Source organism: Colletotrichum scovillei, assembly GCF_011075155.1.
Source record: "Colletotrichum scovillei strain TJNH1 chromosome Unknown Contig00005, whole genome shotgun sequence".
Classification (NCBI taxonomy): domain Eukaryota; kingdom Fungi; phylum Ascomycota; class Sordariomycetes; order Glomerellales; family Glomerellaceae; genus Colletotrichum; species Colletotrichum scovillei.
In genome coordinates this window covers 3,066,325-3,087,440 of record NW_023336263.1, presented here as the reverse complement: position 1 = coordinate 3,087,440, position 21,116 = coordinate 3,066,325, and the positions used below count along the sequence as shown (strand labels likewise).

General features: G+C 51.7%; 6 protein-coding genes across 6 annotated transcripts; all 6 read left to right on the top strand.

Moving 5' to 3' along the window:
- Positions 1–8,735: 8,735 nt before the first annotated feature.
- Positions 8,736–9,873, top strand: HER10_EVM0009300 (uncharacterized protein; the record flags this gene model as incomplete). Its single annotated transcript, XM_035478791.1, has 5 exons — positions 8,736–8,874; positions 8,929–9,121; positions 9,178–9,225; positions 9,354–9,625; positions 9,686–9,873. The coding sequence occupies 5 exons, from the start codon at positions 8,736–8,738 to the stop codon at positions 9,871–9,873; spliced, it is 840 nt and encodes a 279-aa protein (XP_035334254.1).
- Positions 9,874–10,794: 921 nt separating this feature from the next.
- HER10_EVM0009702 (endo-1,4-beta-xylanase B) lies at positions 10,795–11,646 on the top strand (the record flags this gene model as incomplete). The annotated part of the gene is made up of 2 exons (XM_035479182.1): positions 10,795–10,904; positions 10,959–11,646. 2 exons carry the CDS (start codon positions 10,795–10,797, stop codon positions 11,644–11,646), a joined length of 798 nt encoding a protein of 265 aa, XP_035334279.1.
- A 260-nt stretch (positions 11,647–11,906) lies between these two features.
- HER10_EVM0011655 (transposase) lies at positions 11,907–12,222 on the top strand (the record flags this gene model as incomplete). Its single annotated transcript, XM_035481080.1, has 2 exons — positions 11,907–12,010; positions 12,060–12,222. The coding sequence occupies 2 exons, from the start codon at positions 11,907–11,909 to the stop codon at positions 12,220–12,222; spliced, it is 267 nt and encodes an 88-aa protein (XP_035334428.1).
- A 797-nt stretch (positions 12,223–13,019) lies between these two features.
- HER10_EVM0008501 (transposase) lies at positions 13,020–13,526 on the top strand (the record flags this gene model as incomplete). The annotated part of the gene is made up of 1 exon (XM_035478019.1): positions 13,020–13,526. The coding sequence occupies one exon, from the start codon at positions 13,020–13,022 to the stop codon at positions 13,524–13,526; it is 507 nt and encodes a 168-aa protein (XP_035334199.1).
- Positions 13,527–14,168: 642 nt separating this feature from the next.
- HER10_EVM0009764 (uncharacterized protein) lies at positions 14,169–15,625 on the top strand (the record flags this gene model as incomplete). The annotated part of the gene is made up of 3 exons (XM_035479240.1): positions 14,169–14,181; positions 14,253–15,310; positions 15,356–15,625. 3 exons carry the CDS (start codon positions 14,169–14,171, stop codon positions 15,623–15,625), a joined length of 1,341 nt encoding a protein of 446 aa, XP_035334285.1.
- Positions 15,626–17,379: 1,754 nt separating this feature from the next.
- HER10_EVM0000007 (beta-glucosidase) lies at positions 17,380–20,888 on the top strand (the record flags this gene model as incomplete). Its single annotated transcript, XM_035469805.1, has 4 exons — positions 17,380–17,407; positions 17,489–18,663; positions 18,760–18,869; positions 20,789–20,888. The coding sequence occupies 4 exons, from the start codon at positions 17,380–17,382 to the stop codon at positions 20,886–20,888; spliced, it is 1,413 nt and encodes a 470-aa protein (XP_035333626.1).
- Positions 20,889–21,116: the final 228 nt, after the last annotated feature.

The window sequence follows — 21,116 nt, the reverse complement described above, 5'->3', positions numbered from 1 at the left end:
CATGACGAGGAGAGGCAGCAGCAGCGGCAGCAGGTCAAGGTTCGGCTGAACGGGGGGACGGACACGGGGACCAGTGCCCAGTGCCCACCACCCGTTTTCGGTTTTTGTGTGTGCTGTTGCTTACTTAACCCGTACTGGTTGTACGAGGTTTTGCTAGACGTCTTCTGGAAGAACACGAGAAGGTCGTATATGCGAACTAGTCTCGGACTCCAAGGGGGGTAGGTAGGCACGAGGGGGTCGACCACCAGAGTCTGGAGACAAGAAATGCCAAAGACGAGGCAATATCCGTGATTCAGCTGGCTTGACGGGCCTCGCCCCCAGGAGCCAGAGACAGGCCCATTCCAAACGGAGTGCTTAGGGCCAAACAATTGCTGCTGACCATTTGACGACTGGCATCCTGCAAGCATTTTCTCTGGCCAGTACCGGCACAAGAGAAGCAAGGCAGCGTTACGCGCGGGGTTCTTCCCATCATTGCATTCTCCGATGCAACATCAAAGCTCGACTTCCATGGGGAGTCGGAACACGACCAAATCACGAACTATTCCCCATGTGTACTGTATCGTCCGCTGTCAAATCTGCTTTTTTTCGACACTGTTACATTACTCCATCATCAGGGCATGTCAGCAACCTACGCCAGGAGACCTGAACCCTGCGGAAGTGTGTATATCAGATTCTGACCAAGGCTGGTTCTGCCCGGTGCCATAACACGCATAGGGGGTATCGGTATGGTTCAGTCCGGTCCAGAGAGTAAAGATACGGACACGGATAGAACGCTCTGGGGGCGGCCGGGGAGGGGGCCAAGAGGTAATCAATCGGCGAAAATCTCGACTTGATCCTTGGAGTACGGACACGGGTGACGGGATCGGATAGGATAGGAGGAGGGAGAGGGCAGCCGCCGCGCCATTTCTTTCCTTTCCTTCGCCTTCACCTTGGCCCTGGGCTCTGTCCGTGGTGCCTGTCCCGGCCGGGTGCGTACGCAGTAGTCCGTAGAAATGGCTTGCTGCTCCGTCAAAAACCCCGTTCCCACGTCGGGGATACATACGGATGGATCATCCAAGGGGTCTTGCACTCTTTTTGAGTTTGCGCCCTGTGGATGTTGCAGTTTGGGGGCCAAGTTCAGCGAGGTTACGGGCAGGGCAGGCTGGCAGGGCAAGGCAAGGCAGGGCCGCAGGGTTCGTCCGGGACATGGGCAAGGGGAGACGGACTCAAGGACTGAAGTTCTGCACTTTCTGCAGGCCTGCAGATGAGGAGAGACGGTGATTAAGTCGCTACGGAGGGTGAAGAGAACCCGGTCAGACGTACGAATACACGCTTGCATGCCATGCCTTGCCATGCCTTGCGATGGCCCATGGTAATGGGCAACAACGACAACGAGTACGAACCGCCCTAGCGTTGCAGGCGAAGGGGTGGCTCGTTGCGCAACGCGGCCCCAGCATACATGTAGTGCGCCTGCAACCTGCGTATCCGTAGGGCGATGATCCCGTATGCTGGTGATGAGGATGAAACGCCTTTTACGGACAAGCTTCCTTTCTCTATCTTGGGACCCGGGCTTGTTCAGAAGTCCAGAGATACTTGCTGGTTACACTTCACGCAGCGATCAGCGGTGCGACAAGCTTACTGTGCAGTGTTAGACTGCTGGTAGTACGGAGGATACCGTCAGATTCTCAATCCTCTTTTATTCAAGATTTGAGAAAGCAGGCATGCTCGGCCCTTTTTTAGGATGAATGGAGCATTGGAGCCACGAGTCTCCACATTCTTCAGCGTCCGTCTCTCTTTTGACGATTAGTACGGTTCTCCGCGAGTTTGCATCTCCGGAGCCACGGGAGCCACGGCCCACGGGGATATACGGGGTTCAAAAAAGGGTAATCACCGCTTGGCTGACCGCTGACCTTTGGTGCAAGATGTGTGTAATCAAGTCTTTGCGAAATGGACAAACTACGAAAACGGGCTCAAGTTTCCTGATCCTCAGTGTTACGTCGCAAGGACCTGACAAGTACTGTGCATAGCAGTGCCTGCTACTGCTGACTGTTCTTTAGGCTCTGGCATGCATCCTCTCAAAGGGGGATGTTCCTTGCGGAAGATGCCGCACGCGATGGCGTGTAATATGGCAAAAAAGAAGCGCGAGTAGTGTCATTGCTTACGTCCAAAACTCTCTCACACCGCACTTTTGGCAAGTCAAGTCAGGCAAAGAATCGCCGAGGTTCAATGAGGCAGGCCGCAAAGTAAGAAGTACGCTAGGAAGGTATCTAGATTCTACACTACTCCGTACGAAGTACACTAAAACCACACAGCCCTGCCCGCCGGACCCTGGGTGGGAAAGATTCAGATCGGACATGGTGTGGTACTTACTATCCGTCTCATCAACCATTCGCACGGCACACACGTTTCTCTGAAGCTTTCACACTAATACCAAAACCACGATGACCGCGACGACACGGACCAGAAGGTGTTTTCCCGGCGATGGCCCCCACGGCTTGCGACGATTTGGTGAGCCTTGTTGATTTGATCGAGGTCGATCTTTGTTCGTCTCGAGTCTAGTATACTGCTCCCCCTGGCTCGATTTTGATAACGGCCACATGGCACGATGGGAGGTGACTTTCTAGATCTCCGACTTTGTTTACTTTACCGATGAGTTTTGGTCATTAAATGTTATCGACTGGTTAGGCTCTATCGTGAAAGGCTTATAGGAGCGGATAAGTAGTGTTTAATGAGACGACGATCTACTCCGGTGACGATGGCTTCGCATCTAAGACTGAATAGAGGCATTTTCTTGTCAGGTCGTTCCCTCTTTAGATGATACAAAATTCTCTTCTTGAGGGACATGGCATCTTTCTGCTTGGGGCTCGTTACGTTACATGCCCCGTGTACCGGACACGGAGGTCCATGTCGCCTGGGCGTGCAGGTTCTCGATGCATGTCCTCTTCGCCGGTGCAAAGCATCCGACTTAGCAACGGGACACTTCATTATCAACATTCTCCGTTGTTCTTTGATCATCCCTTTGAAGTCCTCTACGACTAGGTTCAGGCATAGCCTCATCGAATTTACTTGTTGGGGCTACCCGTCCCTTGGTTTTTGCTCTCAACAGCTCCGCTCAGTCCATGGTAGATGTTCGTCCGTCGTCATTCGAAAGATATGCATTGAACCATTTCCAATACTATTGAACAAGTCCGGACATGACCTTGAGGATACTACTGGGGCTGCATTATGCCGAAGCCTGTCATTCACAGGTCCCGCATGGGCTTGACCTGCTCAACTGAGTATCTGTCAATTTGCCCAGGTCCGGAGCGAATTCCGTCTAACGGAGACGATTTGATTTGACAACGGGACTTCTGTCCTCTCTCTCCGGTCCCCATTGTCTTCCATCCCCTCTCTTTCCCCTTTGCAATCTTTTCTTCTTGTCGTCTCCATTTTCCCATGTGAGTTGGTGGATCAAGAGTATGTGTCGTCATTACGATCGGCTCGGGACTTGAAATGTCAATCTCTGCCCAAAGAAGGAGATATAACACCAGGGGGTTTCCTTTGCTGCGCCTACTCTGTCTGCATTTGGGTCATATCCCCAAGGGGCAGATTGGCAGAAGAGGAGCCGTATCTGGCGATGTTCCAATATTTCTATTCGGCATTAACCGAACATTCAGGGAAGGTGGTAGAGAGAAAAGACTCAGGTAATCCGTACGGATACTCCCAGGGCAGGGAGAAAGCATAGCTGGTGGTCAAGGAGCACCCAACCCGCCTGGGGTAGGGGGGAGGGCCGAGTGGGTCGTTCTCAGGCGCTGTTCGTGTGCCTGTCAGAGTGGAAGGGGGGCGGGTAGATTTGGGTTAATGAGTAAGGCGAGTGCATCTTTTCTGGGTCGGGTTGCGAAAAGGCAGTGCCGTGGAGTTGCAGTTTTGCTGGATACTTGCGGTTGCTCCGTTGCCATTTGGGGTGTGTTTATTGCTATTCGGGGCACTACTTACTTTCGTTACTTTTGCTCTGCTCTACTGACCAGGAGCCTCCAAATGACAATGCTTTGTCAACGGTTCGTAAGATGGCTCCGAAGGGGGTGCAATCGTCCCAACTTTACAGAGAACTGACTCTCACAACTCCCTCACTCTGTCCGGCTTCTCCATCTCTCTGTTTGACTTTGCAGCCTGTCTCTGTTGATCATTCATTGTACGGACGGAAGTTCCGAAAGGCAAAAAGTGGAATGAAGGATCCATTGCGAGAACCATCTCATGTTCTGCCATGAGGTTGTGCAACTGTGGTTCATCTACGGGCGTGAGAGAGAGAGAGCGATTGATTCGCAAAACTCGTGTTTGTCTTGCGTAACAGTCGACTTTGTCATCTATCTGTAAATTGCTTTGCATCTGTATATTACTGATACTTGTCATTCACATCACGTTCCACTGTATCTCGGTGCGCGCGGGTGGGGTGGCTCGTTGTAAGCATTTATCGATAGGGATCGATGACGCTCGCCATTTGAGTCAAATATTACGGGTCCGTAATACCTAGGCTGCGTCTCACTCACTATCTCAATGGAACGTGTAAACCTGTCACGCCTGTCAAATCTGCCACTGCAATCCTGCATCTTGCAAGGAGGCATCCAAGGGAATGGGTAAGGGGTACTTTTCCCGCTAACTTGATGCCATGAGGAATCAAGAAAACTAGCCAGATGCTGGGAAAATGGGGATCTTCTAACGACGGGACCAGGAACGGAGGTTCGTCTCGGATGTAGTGTAGTGTGAAGCAGTAGTGCCGTTTGCTAGTGCCGTTCAAAGGGTGACAATTTGCGATTTTCGCGATTTATTCATCGGGAGGGCCCCCTTCTCGGCCTGGTTCATCCCAGACAAATCGCCGCAAATCAATCTCACCAAGCTAAACTTTCCTACTGCCGCTACTACCTTCCCACGCGTGACTAACAACTAGCCCCGATTGCTATGTAAACTATCTCATCGATATCAAAGCAGCGTGCGTAAGCAATCGCCCACTGGGTCCTCCATACTCCGTAAGTTAGGGGTTCGTTCCCATGGTTGACGTTGGAGGTGAAAATGTCTTGGCAATTTCTCTCCTTCGCCCTGGTGCTGGGGTCAATAATGGTTTGGTCCGACACTGCGGCGACAGAAGAGGATGCCTTCCTCTTGGCACTATTCACTCCCCCGGAACCACCCCAGCGCATTACAACCGCGGCTTAAGTTTCGAGCGCGTAGGCGATGGGACGGACGGCTTGAACTTTGTTCCCCATATCCCATCTTCACCCTGCGCCCTAAGGCTCTTCGTCATGAAGATGAGCGCAAAGAAGAAACCCCCTCGCCAAAGAATCCTTACCGTCCGCGCCGCCTTGCCCTACCATGCGGTCCATGCCACCGCACCCCCTTCAACCCTTGAGCGTCTTGTATTCCTTCCTGCTCGCCCGGTGCCCTGGCCCTGATTCTGCCCTGCTGCCCAGTCTACTCTACGTAAATAATCTCCGATGGGGCGACGGGGCCCTTACTAGCACCTGGGACATCGCAACTGGGCTGTGAAGGGGGGAGGGTGTGCGGAAGGGCGGTGTTTTTGATGCGTTCACATGGTGGGCGTGTGTTCTTACGGTATGGGACTACACCGGGTCCACATCTTCACTCACCCCGTTCTGAACGGGGAAGGGGGGGGGGGTTGGTGGGTGGGCGGAGGGAGGCACGTTTATTGTCAGATGCGGACGGGTTTGTTGTTTGGTTATGGATGTTATGGCCGTAGCGGACGTCGTCATCATGCAAAACTTTTGATGTGGGTTTGGAATAGGAGAGGGATAGAGACTTGGTGTTGGAGATTAGTGGCGCCGGGCATTCCAGCCCTAACGGGTGATGTGGGAGAGACCAAGGCCGTAGGGTCCGGATCCGATTATAGTCGCTCTAGACCCATCATATGAGCGTTTAGTGTTGATTCTAGGCTCTCGTTTTTGCGGGGTGAAGGGGGAAAGGCATTTGGTCTAGAAGGTTGGGATGCGTTGGTGGAACTCCGGCACTTGTTTTTCTTTCTTCGTTCATTTGATATTGGGACTTTGGAATGGTCTGGCAACCTGACAGTCTGAACTAGCGCGTGGGTGGGAGCTTATTCTACGACGTCCCTCATTTGGCTTGGCTTAGGCTGAGACCATTGGCGATGTGATTGGGCTTACTCTATGGTCGGGCCACGCAAGAGACGGGATGCGAGGAAGATGCGGAATTCCGAGGTGTTTCGGGGGTTGCTGACTGTGAAGAGCCCCGTGTGGACAGCAAGGCTGGCCAGTGGACGGTGGACCAGAGACGAAAATGAGATATCGTAAGTGAGGCTTGGCGATAGCGAGTAGACGTGTGGGAGAGGCTCTTTCGAATCGATCTGACCATGAGTTTGGTCAAGTTGCTCAAGGTTGCATCCCCAGGGCCTGATGTAAGCGTCGCAGAATGCTGACGCTGATGACGGTTCCTGAAAGTGAGAGTGACGGCGCCCCAGTTCCTTGATCCGCCATCTCTGTCGAGGGTGGTGCTCAGTCAGCCCCCCTCTTCCCGAACGTTGCGTGACGCGGTCCGGCGGGCTGTGTAGTTGGTGATGATTATCGGGGATCTCGACTTCACGTGGTTGATCGTGCTTTCCTGCGGCACAGGGCTGGCTACATGCGTCGGAGACTAGTGCTCGATGGGCTGTCGGTAGGTGGGATGGGAGGGTAGGGTGAGTTTGATGCGGCGGGATACTGTCAGGCGTGTCTCTTGTGTGGGTGTGAAGGTTTGTTGGCTCAGCTGTCAAATGTTGAGATGAGCCGTATAATGTCCAATCTAGAGACGCGCATCTAGGCTGGCATCATGTCAGATTCTGGTGCCCGAAAGATGTTTCCGCATCTTCATCCTCCTCCGCGCCGATCCCTGGTGATCCCCATGGTGCTGACGAAGTGCCCTAGAATGTCTCTTCGGTATGTCGTATAGCGTTGGATGGCTTGCGGAAGTCCTCACGCTACGTCGAGCCTCACGGTCGACTCGTCTTCGCAAGGGCCGGTCTCGGGAGTTTCGTTATCGGGGGCACACTCTGCTGTCCAGACGCTGGGTTGTCGGTCCGTAGATGCCTTCTACTAGTCCAACCTGACCTACTGTCAACGATGGCGGAGTTGGCTTTGAATGCTGCGGCAGACTATCCGAATCTCTGACGTCCCCTGACTAACCACGGCATTAGCAAGAGCTCTATGTCTAAAGTCCGCTGACCAAAGTCGAAGGAGTAATGTATCTCGTCCCGGGTATCCGACAAGACAGATACATGGGCGGCGGTGGCTTCGTTGTCATCAAAGGCGAACCTCCCCCGTGTCTACTCTCCCGGGACGGATGAGGGGCGGAGTAGTCCGTTGTTATTGTCGTCGCGAGGAGACGGCAGAACTCCGTATCAAGGCGCACTCGGGGGCCGTTGGCCGAGATAGTCGCCGAAACCGACGCCGAAACCGAGCCCGAAGTTTGGGAAAGATTCAGAACTGTCCGCCGCCCCTCCTAACTCAGCCTTGCTTCGAACCGCATGAAGTCGGTGGGCCTCGAATGCGGTACCCGTGAGATACACGCTGGCGAATCAGTGCTCATGGAAGGGACTAGGCTCAGCCTTCTTGGTGCCACTCGTGGGAGGCGGAGGGCGTTGAATGGTTCAAACACGGGGTTAAGGTCTTGTCGAGGACGTCAGAGGTTGACGACGGAATGCTTGCCGGATCCAGGTTTATGAGGATCGCGCGATACTTTAGGGCTGCAGATTGATTGAAGTACCGGAAGCTGGGGGCGATGTGATGCTTTAGCTAAGAAGCTTAGCCTCTTCATTGTTTTGAACGACATATGAAGTCCAATGGCAACCTCTTAGTGAAGGGGAGTTATCGGACTTTGGCGGTATATCGATACTTCCGGAAAATAACATTAAAGGTGGACGGGGGTCTTGTCGATCCACGTGAATACGTGGAAGTGGATTTGAAACTTGGCGGCTATGATTGGCTCTCTGTATACGTACGGCGTATTGATGCTTGGCCTACATAGCCGTGATCTTTAATGTAAGCTTCTTACGGCCATTAGCTTGGCTGTAATGTCGTAGACGGGAGCAGGTTGTTTCAGACGGGCCCTGACGTGCAACGTGGTTGACCGCTTGGCTGGACTCTCTCAATGGGCGGTGTCGTGGTATCTTTGTTGAGATTTCGTAGTTCGTTTCCAGACTCCGCGTATTTGAACGTCTTTATGTTTGGTGTTGTGCACTGTAGTAGGTCGCCATGACGTATCGTAAAGCTGTCTCCGCGTATAGGCTGGCTCGGCAACGCCTGAGCGGCACCGCGTTTCACTGGGAATAGATGCACTTATGCCTGCAACCACCCACCACCTCCGCAAAGACAACCATGCCAAATGGTCATCATACAATCTCTGATTGGCTCTCAAAATTTCCCGTGGAGTTGTCGATGGGGAGTTTGGAGCGATACCGAAATGTTCGGACGGGACGATCTGCGGGCATCGATATGTTGGCATGATTCTGAATCAGGGGCGAATGGACGGGGAAACGACATAGCCCCGGTGAGAGGAGAGAGCTGGCCGTCATGATGTGTGGCCGCCTCTGGATAAAACGAAAACGAATATAGGGGGCGGGAGATGTACGTACAATGAGCTCTCGGCGTTATTGAATATAAATATGAGACCGTGAGAAGGGTTCGTCGGAAGAAAGTTGGCAACAGGCAGCAATCATCTCATCTTTCATTCGTTTCTTAGCTCCTCAACTTGACACCAATCTCTAGCAACTCAAAATGAAGCAGTCTTTCACCTTCATCGCTGCTGCTTTCGGCGTGGCCTCAGCCAATCCTCACCTGGCTGCTGCTCACTTGGCCAACCCTCACTTCCGCAGAGCTTCTCCCACTGAGTGGGCTCCTGCTGGACCTGATGACTGTGAGTACACTATCCTGGCGAACCAAGCCTGAGCTTCAAGTACTGATAATGTAGTCCGTGGTCCATGCCCAATGATGAACACTTTGGCCAACCACGGCTTCATCTCCCACGACGGCAAGAACCTGACGAAGGATGTTGTTGTGAAAGGCCTTCAGGATGGTCTCAACTTCGGGACCGATCTTGGAACCCTGATGTTTAACATGGCCCTTATTGCCAACCCAGAACCCAATGCCACATTCTTCACTCTGTAAGAAGCCCTTGTGAACTCTTGGCCCAACGCACCACTAATCCAACATGTATCAGGGACCAACTCAACGTTCACAATGTCCTAGAGCACGATGCTAGCTTGAGGTAAGTTTGAACTCTGCCCGTCTGGAGGAGAACATTGTCGCGACTCATCCAGGCTTTGATTCTTCCTGTTCGAGCTATGGAGCGACGAGTATATTGAGACTTGGACTACACTAACAACTTATCTACAGTCGCACCGATGCCGCCTTTGGCAACAATCATGTCTTCAACCAATCCATCTTTGACGAGTCGAGAGCCTACTGGACAAAGGATACCCTAGATGCGCAACAGCTTGCCAACAGCAAGTTGGCACGACAGGTCACCTCAAGAGCTTTCAACCCCAACTACACCTTCACTGCAACTGTGGAGAACTTCAGTCTTGGCGAGGTCGCTGCCCCCATCATTGTCTTTGGCGATATGACCGCCGGAACCGTCAACAAGACACTGGTCGAATATTTCTTCCGTGAGAGACACATCAAGCATAGCTCCTTGGAACATCTATAGACTAATATATGATATGCAGAAAACGAGCGCCTTCCTGCTGAGTTGGGCTGGGTTAAGAAGGAGAATGCTGTTACACAAGAGGACATCCTCAAGGTGGTCGAGATGATTAGAAACGCAACTGTGCTTACCACAGGTGGCGCGGCTGAGGCCCCTCACAAGCGTATGATTAGGGACTTGCACACTGGCTTGGGTCTGCTGTCTCAGTGAGGCATTTGATCTTTGCACTGATCAGTACATGTAGTTATATGTACCTGAGCGACACTTTCTCTTCACATGTTATTCATCATGAGGGATTTGACATATTAGCATTACTCTTTCTCAAAGATGTATCCAAAGCAACATAACCAAGCATAGCAAGATTTCCTGAACATATTGTGGTCCACAGCCGCCCGGTCAACTACGTGAGCTTTTGGACGGAGGTTTTGATCATAGACCATAGCTGGCTCAAAGACCTAGTCACACCGAATCTCATGTGTCCTTACAGGAGCATAACGGCTTTCATTCAAGCCACGTAATGCCGAAATATCGGTATCGCAATCAAAGTGGGTGTCTAACGTTCCTTCTTCACAATTGAGCATAGTTCACAGGTGGCCGCCTGTTAGTGGTTTCGACATTCGCGTTGATAGCACTGACATCTCCTCATGAATACCTCGTCCTGAGGCTTGGTAGGCGCGCCGAAATGTATTGGGAGAAGTTATCGGATCGTTGTTACTTCGCGCGAACCCCAGCTTTTGACCCACAACCTTAACTTGGGATAACCGCGAGAGATTCCACTCTGAGAAGAATGCTCTAGCGCGCCGATGACGATGTGCTCTAGTTGACTAGTGCCGAGCTCCCATTGGTGGATTTCACCAAGGTTCATGTGAGGTAACAGTCTTTCGGTTTTTGATATGACGAGGTGCAGCATTCAATTAAAAACATGGGGGCCGGACAACCGGAGTAGCTGTTCATAGGTCGGTAGGTATGAACGTCGACACCGCATTGCGCGGGGTACCCGGGGTAGTTGTTGATATATATCTAGAGACTCAACTGTTCGACCGTTCCTGGGCTGAACGATCATTGTAGTAAAGTGAGCCGAGACGCACAATCCCTGATTATACACTGTTCTTGGCGCAGCTAAAAAACAATATGAAGTCTGTTTTAGCATTGGCCTGGGGGTTTCTCCTCGGTAGTGCAGTCGTAATGTCGACGGAGGTCAACAGCGATGGATCCCTCGATGCCCATAGAGTCGTGAAGAGGTAAGAGCATCGGAGAATACGTCGACAACTACTTCGTTCTAACAAACTCTGTAGACTCAAAACATCGCAAATCACATACTTCCCGGCAGAGAATTCGACTGGTACCGGAGTTCTGGTTTGTCCCGGAGGCGGATATGCTCGCGTTTCCATATCAAAGGAGGGCTACATTCCTGCGGGGTTCCTGAACAAGCTCGGCATCGACGCTTGGGTTCTTGACTACAGTACTATTTCAAACGCAACGGCGCCGCTCTACCCAACACCACAAAACGAGGCACTAGACGCCCTCGAGTACATCAGAGAGCAGAACCGCACCACCAAGCTCGGCATTTGGGGCTTCTCGGCAGGCGGCCATCTCTCTGCCGTAACACTCACCAATCCGGAGGCTGGTCTTGACTTTGGCATCCTCGCGTACCCCGTCATCACCCTTGAGGGAAACTATACGCACAAAGGCTCGCGAGACAACCTCATTGGCGCCAACGCGAGCGCGGGGTTGCAGCACGAGCTGTCGGCGCAGAACCGTGTCTCTGCGACCACCCCGCCAACCTTCCTGTTCCATACTTTCAGTGACACCACTGTTCCCGTTCAGAACACGCTCATGTTTGCGGAGGCCATGGCAGTCTACAAGCGGCCAACGCAAGTGCTCATCATCCCGGAGGGAGGTCACGGACTTGGCTTAGCCCTCGATGACCCTAAGCGCAGCTGGACACCCGAATTGGCGCGGTTTTTGAAGTATTCGATCTAAATCATAGAACCTAATCGGGTCTTGGAAATCTCAATTATCGTTGAGAACTGTGGTGGATGTGATATTCTCACCGAGGCAATGGATAGATTCTGAGCAATAAGTCAAACCCCCCACTTCCCGGCACCCCCCTGTTTCTGGCACCCACAAAAACGCGAAAATCCACCACAACGCAATGCCCACCCCCAACCTCCTTTTATCACAACATTTTCAATTCGAGTCCAAATGGGCTCATTTTTTGCACATACCTTCTTCTATATCTAATGCCTCAATATACCGAAGATCAGCTTCGTCAGGCTCTCGAGGACATCTCAAACGGCAAGAGTCAAAAGAGAGCCTCATTGGAGTATGGGATACCACGAACTACGTCTCCAAGGTGGTCAGACTAGGAAAGTGGCTTTTGCTGACTGGCAGAGGCTGTCTCCTGACCAGGAGAGTAAGCTGGCACAATGGGTTCGCATTCAGGCTTCGCTGGGCCTCGCACCAACGCACCAACAGGTGAAGGAATTCGCAGAGCGAGTTCTGGCTGCTGCTGGGGATACCAAACCATTAGGAAAGGCTGGATCTATGCCTTCGTGAGAAGGAACCCTATCATTAAGGTTCAGAGAAGTCGTTCCATCGATTCTAGACGCGTTAATGGGGCATCTACTGAGGTCATTAGGAACTGGTTTAAGTTCCTTTATCCCTGAGATCAAGGACATCAAACCAGCCAACAGATATAATATGGATGAGACTGGCATCCTCGAGGGTCAGGGCTAGCTGGGTTAGTGCTGGGCATGGCTGAGACGACGTCTGTTCGCAAGAAACAACCTGGGTCGAGGGCATGGGTCTCTATCATTGAGTGTATCTCAGCCTTGGGTAGGGCACTTCGTCCTCTTATCATTTTCAAGGGAAGACGGTCCAACAACAGTGGTTTCCATTACATCTGGTTCCATACGATGGGTGGGAGTTTACAGCAACAGATAATGGCTGGACTACAGACTTAACTGCCATTGAATGGTTAGAGAAGGTGTTTATCCCACAGACTATGCCCGAGGCTGAGGGCGAGGCTCGACTGTTGATTGTGGATGGGCATGGAGTCATACGACGACAGACTTCATGTGGAATTGCTATATTAACAATATCCATTTACTGTTCTTACCACCACACTCCTCTCATGTCCTCCAGCCACTTGACCAGTCTGTCTTCAGCCCTGTTAAGTCAGCCTATCGGAAGGAGCTCGGTTACTTGTCTCAATGGAACGACTCTACCATTATAGGTAAAAGGAACTTCCTGGACTGTTACCAGAAGGCTCGACTTGCTGGTCTATCAGTCTCGAACATCAGAAGTGGTTGGAAGTGGACTGGTCTACACCCTGTAGCGATGGTTAAGCCCTGATGAACCCTATGGTATTACCTGAGCCTTCTGCTAAGCCCACCACACCCAAACCAACCAGTCGGGGCAAAAAGCGATGCCATAATGGTCAACAAACTACCCCTGTTGAGCCATGGGATTCTGCTTCCTCTGCAGTGGTCTGGTCGACACCCAGGAAGCTGGCAGAGCTCAGCGGTCAACTGCACTTATACACCCAACTCGACAATGATACCAGCACTCAACGGCTGCTGTTCAGGAAGGTGAAAAAAGGCTTCACAGAGCAGGCCTGGCAACTGGCAGCTGCCCAGCAGCAGCTGGCTCACCTGAGGGCTCAAGTTACCAACGCTGCAGTTAGGAAGAGGAAGACTGTTCAGATCGATCCCAACACGAAGTTTGCGAACATCAGGGATATCCATCGGGCTCAAATCGAAGCGGGTGAAAAGGAGGTTATTACGGCTGAATCCAGCGACTCTGAATGCCCTAGTGAGGCTGGCAGTTGTATTGTAGTGGGTGTGGTTGAGGATCAATAGTTAATAGTAATGAGGAGGTTGGGTTGTGATCCCATCGTTTTTGTGGGTGCCAGAAACAGGGGGGTGCCAGGAAGTGGGGGGTTTGACTTAAATTGTTACGCAACCATGTTACTTGCTGTTCATTCTAATGTGAGTGGCTCGTCATTTCTTCCGAAATGGCCAAGAGGCCCTTTAGTGACGACATAGAATCAATCGTCGTGTTTGAAATTGCAGTTACTAACCGTTGCCTCCGAGTTCACTCCGGACCGTTCATGCAATGATTCGAGAGTTTATGAGTAAGCAGCATTGCACCACGCATTGAACAAGGAACGTCCCTTGAACTCTGACAGCCAAATGACACGGTTTCTAGAATTGCCCAACGCTTTTGCAATGACATGCAGGCGTACCCTGGAGATTTGACAATAGGGGTCGGCAACTGAGACGAAAAAATTTCCGTCAATGACTCTCGGTGATGGTGATGGCAATTCCGGTCAGAAGATGGTGGAATTCTTTCATTCTCACTTCTGTAAGCGTTGATTTTCTTCTTCACCACACTCGTTATCACGACGCTCGTCATTAAGTTGCGATATAATAGAACTCGTTGCTATAGAACACTTGTCTTTATACTTGTTCCATGCTTGGCTTGTAGTGCCTGAGTTCAGAATGGCCCACTCACGTAAGTCAGCCTCTGCGCAATCCTCACCGCGCCCACCGGCATCGTCGGAACGTAGCTGATCTTCAGACTAGATTTTCCCGCCACGGCCAACGAAAAGGTACCGGCACTATTCGGATGTCCATGTGTATGGAGCCATGTGCCGCTCTACGGCGATGCACAAGAAAAGCGCCGATATCACCATGCGCTGGCTAAGCCGAATGCCCCTGGCATTGCACGACGTCTGCCCTCTGAGATTATCCTCTGCATCGTGGATGCACTGTTCGATTTGTACGCCAAGGAGGTTTCTCTCGGTTATGAAAAGTATTGGGAGTCATCTTGTCTACCATATGAGACCGACAAGATGTGCCCCTTTTGCATGCTCCCTCGCTTTGATGTTTGGCGAGACGTTGCAAACCTGGCAGCTTCGTGCCGCGCACTTTACGAACTTATCACGCCTGTGCTCTATCGGAGGGATGCGGAGCAGAATCATTCTTCAGCTCTCCTAATCTCAGCGAAAAGGGGCAACCTCCGGGCCCTGAAACTTGCGTTGGAAAACGGCGCAAATGCAGATGCAGATGATCACACAATGCCGCTACAATGGACCAACGAATGTTTTCGGTATTGTGAGCATTGTGAGTATCAGGTTTGGTGGAGGGAGCCACGAAGACTCGACATGAGTGCACTGCACTGGGCGGCATTGTGCGGAAGAAAAGATGTCCTTGAGATTTTATTGAACCACAAAGCCGGCGTGGGCCCCAACAAGAGGGCAGTAGTGCAGCCGGGACTGGATGCAGGTAACTATGGCTCGCTGCCATATGTGGAGGACTATTGCGACGAATATAACGCCAGCTTTCCCTGCCTGGCGCTGCAGACGACGATGGGCTACAACCCTGTGAGCTCCCACGGAGCCAACGCCTTATACTTCCTACTAGGGACAGGTCGAATGCGAGCGCACGGAAAGACGGTGGACATGGCAAGGCTTCTTGTAGATGCAGGCTCCTCGTTGATGACACACGAAGCTGCGGAGCTTCACGCTCTCCATCAAGCAGCTGCATACGATAACGCAGAGCTGGTGGAATTCCTTCTTTGCGAAAAGAAAGTCGACCCCAATATCACGGATGCTGCCGGAAATACGCCGTTACACCATCATGTCGACTCAAGGTTCAGGGTTGAGGGTGGCGCAAAGGACACAAAGACATTATCGCTCCTTCTGAAGTACGGTGCGGATCCCAACTTGCGGAACGTTGATGGGTTATCGCCGTTAGACATTTGCCTCGTCACGACGTTGCTGGGCGCTGACAGAATGAAACTCTCCGTGTTACTTGCTCGGAGCGGAGGGACGCTACGAGATCGAGACTTGGGCCTTCACAGGTCAAGGCTGACTGATGAGCAACGAGAAGAACTGAACACTGCGTTCGAACAAGCTAGACATTCCGGTAGAACTGAGTGGACCGGAAGCATTTGACGGCGTACGAAGATATATGAGTACGATTTCTGGGGGTTTGCGACTAATTTTAAAGTGTCTGACGTACTTGTAAGCATGGGTAGTCGGTTTTGGTCAGCTATCAATGAAGTCTTTGTACCTTAATCAACTCTAGCTCAAATTTCATGCAAAGCTCATCGATTATATATCAAAAGATTCCGACCTTTCCCTCAAATCTAGCAGCCTTTCGACATGACCAAATATTCGTTATCCGTGTGAATTACTACATGTAGTACCGCTCGACAAGATAAGTAAAAGCGAATGTTGTTGGACCGCCCGTCTTATCAGGAACTAAAGGGCCGGCCGTGGAAGGCAGACGGATTGGAGCTACTTACTTACTCGCTCCGTAATTGGCCCCCATATTCGTCGTCTGGATGAAAGAGTTAAGTCGGGCGTTCAACCGGAATCCAGGACATTTCCCGATATCGTTTTTCTCTTGGATCAAAAGCACTTCAATTTTCTCAAGTGATCGCCTTCTGTGTCATTATATGAGTGGGTCGTAGCAAAGTCCGAGACTCATGGCTTTTCTCCTAAGCCCTTCGGCTCGGAAGAGAAGCGACGATCCTAGCACAGCCTGCAGGCTTGACAGCAACAACTATATGGGAGTGGGCAGACAGCATTTAGCTTCGACCCCTACTTTGAGAACAGACGGGAAAAATCAAGCTTCCTATACATATGAAGAGATGAGACCACGAATTGCCATCTCCAATTTGACCAACTTTGGGTCACATTGGGTCATCGGTAGGTACCGACACGTGGAATCCCCACCTCCAAGTGCCGGTCCGGCGTTCGCCCACAATCCAGCAAACCTAGGAAGTTCAGACTCGAGCCCACAAATTCCGTTTTGACAGGAGAAGCCTCCAATAGAATGGACTTCTTGACTCCGTATTGTTTCCATCGCCGGGGTTGTTCATCGGATCTACACATCGGTGTCGGCATTGGGCCGACCCACGTCACAAACGTGAATCACCGCCCCTTTTCTCGGCGTGGAGTTCAACCCTGTCGCAAGCCGCAATGCGTGGTTTTTCTGTGATAGTGTCTTCGGCGTTTCTATTAGGTTGGATGACCAGCGGATGTTGGACGTCTGAGGACGCGTCTGCAGGAGGTCAGAATGGACCTCAAAGTGACTGGTGATGGGCTGGTGCCGTCCTTGTCATTCTCTATTGGGGTTGCTCATACCTGTCTTGCCCGACGCCCGCAACCTACTCATCTTTCTCATACGGCGGAACAAGCGGACAATTTCCGACCAGGGCAGTAAACAAGCTCGCAGCCTCGGATTTTGTAGCCGCTCCGGTAGTCACGCTCATCGAGCCCGGCGCCTGGATCCGGCCACCAACGGGGCTGTGGACATGGCTCGTCGTAAGCTTTGCACCACTTTTTGCCTACATCCCCATGTCTTGTGACTTCTTGAGCCGAAGAAAAACCGATACATAGAGCAAGATGTTGATATAAGAGTTGCGTCTTGGCAACTGTTGTCTAAGTATACAGAGCTGAACTCCGATCTTGATTAGGGTACAGTTGCTAATCTGTTGGTGGTCATCGCCCAAGTCATTCTTTTGTCTCTGGCACATTAGTTCATGTTTTGTAGAGTCGAGAAATTGCCCCTTTCAACACACCCGAGTCACTCTTTCTGTTCTGGTTTTTAGGTGGGACAGCACCTTCTGCTAAGATGTACCACCCATCAACCGCCTGGACTCTAGCTATACTCACTTTTGTGACTGGCGCCTTGGCCGAAGATGCGTCAGCCAACTACACCGAGCATCTGCTGAGTTCCGGCACGGGTACGTCTTTTGAATATACCTTCCTTCCTTGATGATGAGCGAACGCTTACCAATATGCCAACAGTCAAGCTTGGAGCTTGGCAAAATGCCTATGATAAGGCATCAGCGCTTGTATCTACGCTCACTACTGAAGAGAAGATATCCATTGTTGCAGGCGGTGATGGAGGCAACTGGACCGCGTTACACAACCTTGACTCCGCTACCAACCCTCTCACCTACTTCTACGTCACGACATGGCCCGCTGGTTTGGCGATGGCCATGACATGGGATATAGCAGCCGCAGAGGGCCAGGGACATGGCGTTGGCCAGGAGTTCAAGGGAAAGGGTATCAACATGGCCTACGGACCTACACTGGAACCTCTTGGACGCTCAGCTTGGGGCGGTCGTTCCGGTGAGACGTACGGCGTGGACAGCTATCAGGCTGGAATTATCGCCGGCGCAGTTGTGAAGGGAATGTCATCTGCTGGTGTGACAGCTAGTGCCAAGCACTTCATTCTCAACGAGCAAGAGACCAATCGCATGAGCACTGGCTCTGGTGGCGGCGGCATGGGAGGAGGCGGATCTCCTCCTGGTGGGTCGACCAACTCAACCTTGACGGCTCGCCAGGCATCGTCGACAAATATTACAACGAATGGCACGACATCCTCCGACGACTCTGGTTCTTACACTGTTACCATCGGCGACAAGGCATTTCACGAGACCTACCTATGGCCCTTCTACGACACAGTCTACAATGGCATGGGTGGCGCCATGTGTGCCATGAACAAGGTTAACGGAACATACTCATGCGAGAGCCAGGACCTCCTCGCCAAGTATCTCAAAGTCGAGCTCGGGTTCCCTGGCATTGTGTCTGCCGATGTTAGCGCGCAGAAGACAGGCATCAACGCCGCGAACGCTGGCATGGATCTCGCCTCGAGCAGTTACTGGTCCAATGAGACACTGGGCGTGGGCCTCACCAACGGAAGCTTTACCTCTGAGAGACTCGACGACATGGTGATTCGTAACATGATGGGCTACTTCCACTTGGGGCAGGATGACGGATATCCCAGCCTGGCAGGTGTCACGGACCGCATTGACAACCGCGGCAACCACAGCGCCATGGCGAGACAATATGCTGCTGAGTCTATTGCCTTGCTCAAGAACACCAACGGTGCGCTCCCTCTGGTCAACAAGTCCAGTATCAGCATTTTCGGCTTCCATGCTGGCCCACGATACGTGGGTGCAAACACCGCTCTCGGCGTCTACGACGGTGAACCTTCAACCATGCAAGGCCACATGGCTGTAGTCGGAGGATCCGCTATGGGCTCGCTGGCATATTTGTCTACGCCACTTCAGCTCTTCAATGAGCGTGCTGCCAAGGATGGCTTCATGCTTCGGTGGTGGCTCAACGATACCTCCGAGACGTCTTTTAGCGGCATGCAGGGCTCCGGCACCGAGCTCACCGAGTCCACCACTGGAGTTGCCGAGGACTCGGATGCGTGCATTGTCTTCCTCAATGCCTGGGGTGGCGAGGGTGCCGACCGCACGGAGTTGACCAACGCCGGCCAAGACACGCTCGTGAACACCGTAGCCGACGTCTGTAACAACACCATTGTGGTGATCAACACTGTTGGTCCTCGCTTGGTTGACGCCTGGGTTGAACACGAGAACGTCACCGGTGTGCTGTATGCTGGAGCACTGGGCCAAGAATCCGGGAACGCAATTGACGACGTTCTCTTCGGTGTAGTCAACCCTTCTGGGAGACTCGTCCACACCATTGCTAAGAACGAGAGCGACTATAACCCGGATACGATGATTAGTGAGATGGAGTTGAACTTGGATTATTCGGATGGCAACTACATCGACTACAAGTACTTTGACCAGTACAACATCACGCCTCGCTACGAATACGGATACGGCTTGTCTTACACCACTTTCGAATACTCCTCCGATGTCAAGGCCGAAGCCTCCTCCAAGCTTACGGGCGGATTAGCGACTGGAGACAAGGCAGTCGGTGGCCGTGAGGACCTCTGGGACATTGTGGCAACTGTGTCTACCAGCATCACCAACACTGGTGCTCTGCAAGGCGCTGAAGTAGCCCAGATTTACATCTCCTTTCCGGAAGCAGCTGGGGAGCCAGTCAGGCAATTGCGTGGGTTCCAAAGGGTCGTGATCCGTCCTGGGGAGGAAGCTGATGTAACCTTCCCTCTGAGGCGGAGGGATCTAAGTGTTTGGGATGTTGTCGGACAAGAGTGGAAGGTTGAAAGCGGAGAGTACACGATTTACGTTGGCTCCAGCAGCAGGAACTTTAAGTCTCAGGCTACCTTGAGAGTAGACTAAAAAGGTGGATGATGATTTTTTCATGTAGTTCTCATGCACATATCTATATCTTGTATTCACGATGGCAGTGCCCAAAGCTCAATCTTAGTAAGTACGTTTAGCTCGGTTCCTATCTCTTTGGCCTCCAGGCACCAGATTCGATACTTTGATGAAGAATCCGTTCTTGCAATCTCTTGATACCTACCTGCCCATGTGATATGGTCTTGCGGCGTACTTGTCACCCGTTGTTGATGCGGCAACTAACCCACTAACCGTCGCTATCGACCAATCTCTCCTTGAAATACCGTGAAACTCAGCATGTGATAGTTGGTAAAAAGCCTCGCCCACGGACAATAGAGAGTTAGTGGGTTTGCCTAACATCAGTTTCCAGCTCGCGGGCTGTAGCAGTCTATGAAAATAACCCATTCTGATTTTATCTCAGGGGCACAATTACAGCATCAAGCTCCATCAACGAAATACGCAGTCATAACCTTGATTGTATGATAGCTCTTATGCCATGAATTAATCATATCCTTTCTGAATGTCATGTCATCAAACTAGAGAGATATAGTTATATTCCACCTTGAAAGTATCTATCAACCCAGGTGACAGACTGGATAAGGGATTCAAAGGCGCACGTTCTGAAGGGGTTTGCATTCCGTCTACAACTCGCTACTGCATGAGAGGAAAAGCTGCTGCTTGCCACGCCTCGTTTTCATCACCCGGAAATCCCTGAGCTGGTCTTGCTACGGCTATTTTCCTCTCCATACGTGGCCAAGGCAGCGTGATCACATCATCTACACATCTCACTTTAACGAAGCGCGCGGCTTCAAGAAGCCTGATGCCAAACTCCCGGAACAATGACCAAACAGAGATATCGATCGTTAGCCAAAGAACAAGGTGCGACAAGTTGAACTTGATTGGATTGCGTTGTCATAACCCCAGCTTGACGCCTCATCACCATTGTGTCACGATCACATCAACTGAGCGAGTCCTGAGCTGTCACAAATAAGCTGTCAGCATCCATGATGCCTGTGCCTCTACAAAAAAGCCCACATACAGGTAGCTTGGGTCTTGTGATCGACATCCCGCAGAACTCGACGCTTGCTCAAGTGCCTTGGGAGACTGCAAGTTTGTGGCTGACTGACAAGCCGGGCGATGGATAGAGTTCTCACGTAAGACATCCCCTCCATCGACTACGCAATCTTGGTTCTCCTCCTGTGAGGTACATGGTAGGCTATGCACCCCAAAAAGCGACACAATCGCCAGTGTTTCAAGCCCAGTCACAAGCACTTCTATATATCATGCCGCGTAATGATTCCATTCTTATCATGAAACAGCCGAATTATCATGTCAGCAAAGTCACGGCGAGGGAAAAGCCATCACAATCCCAC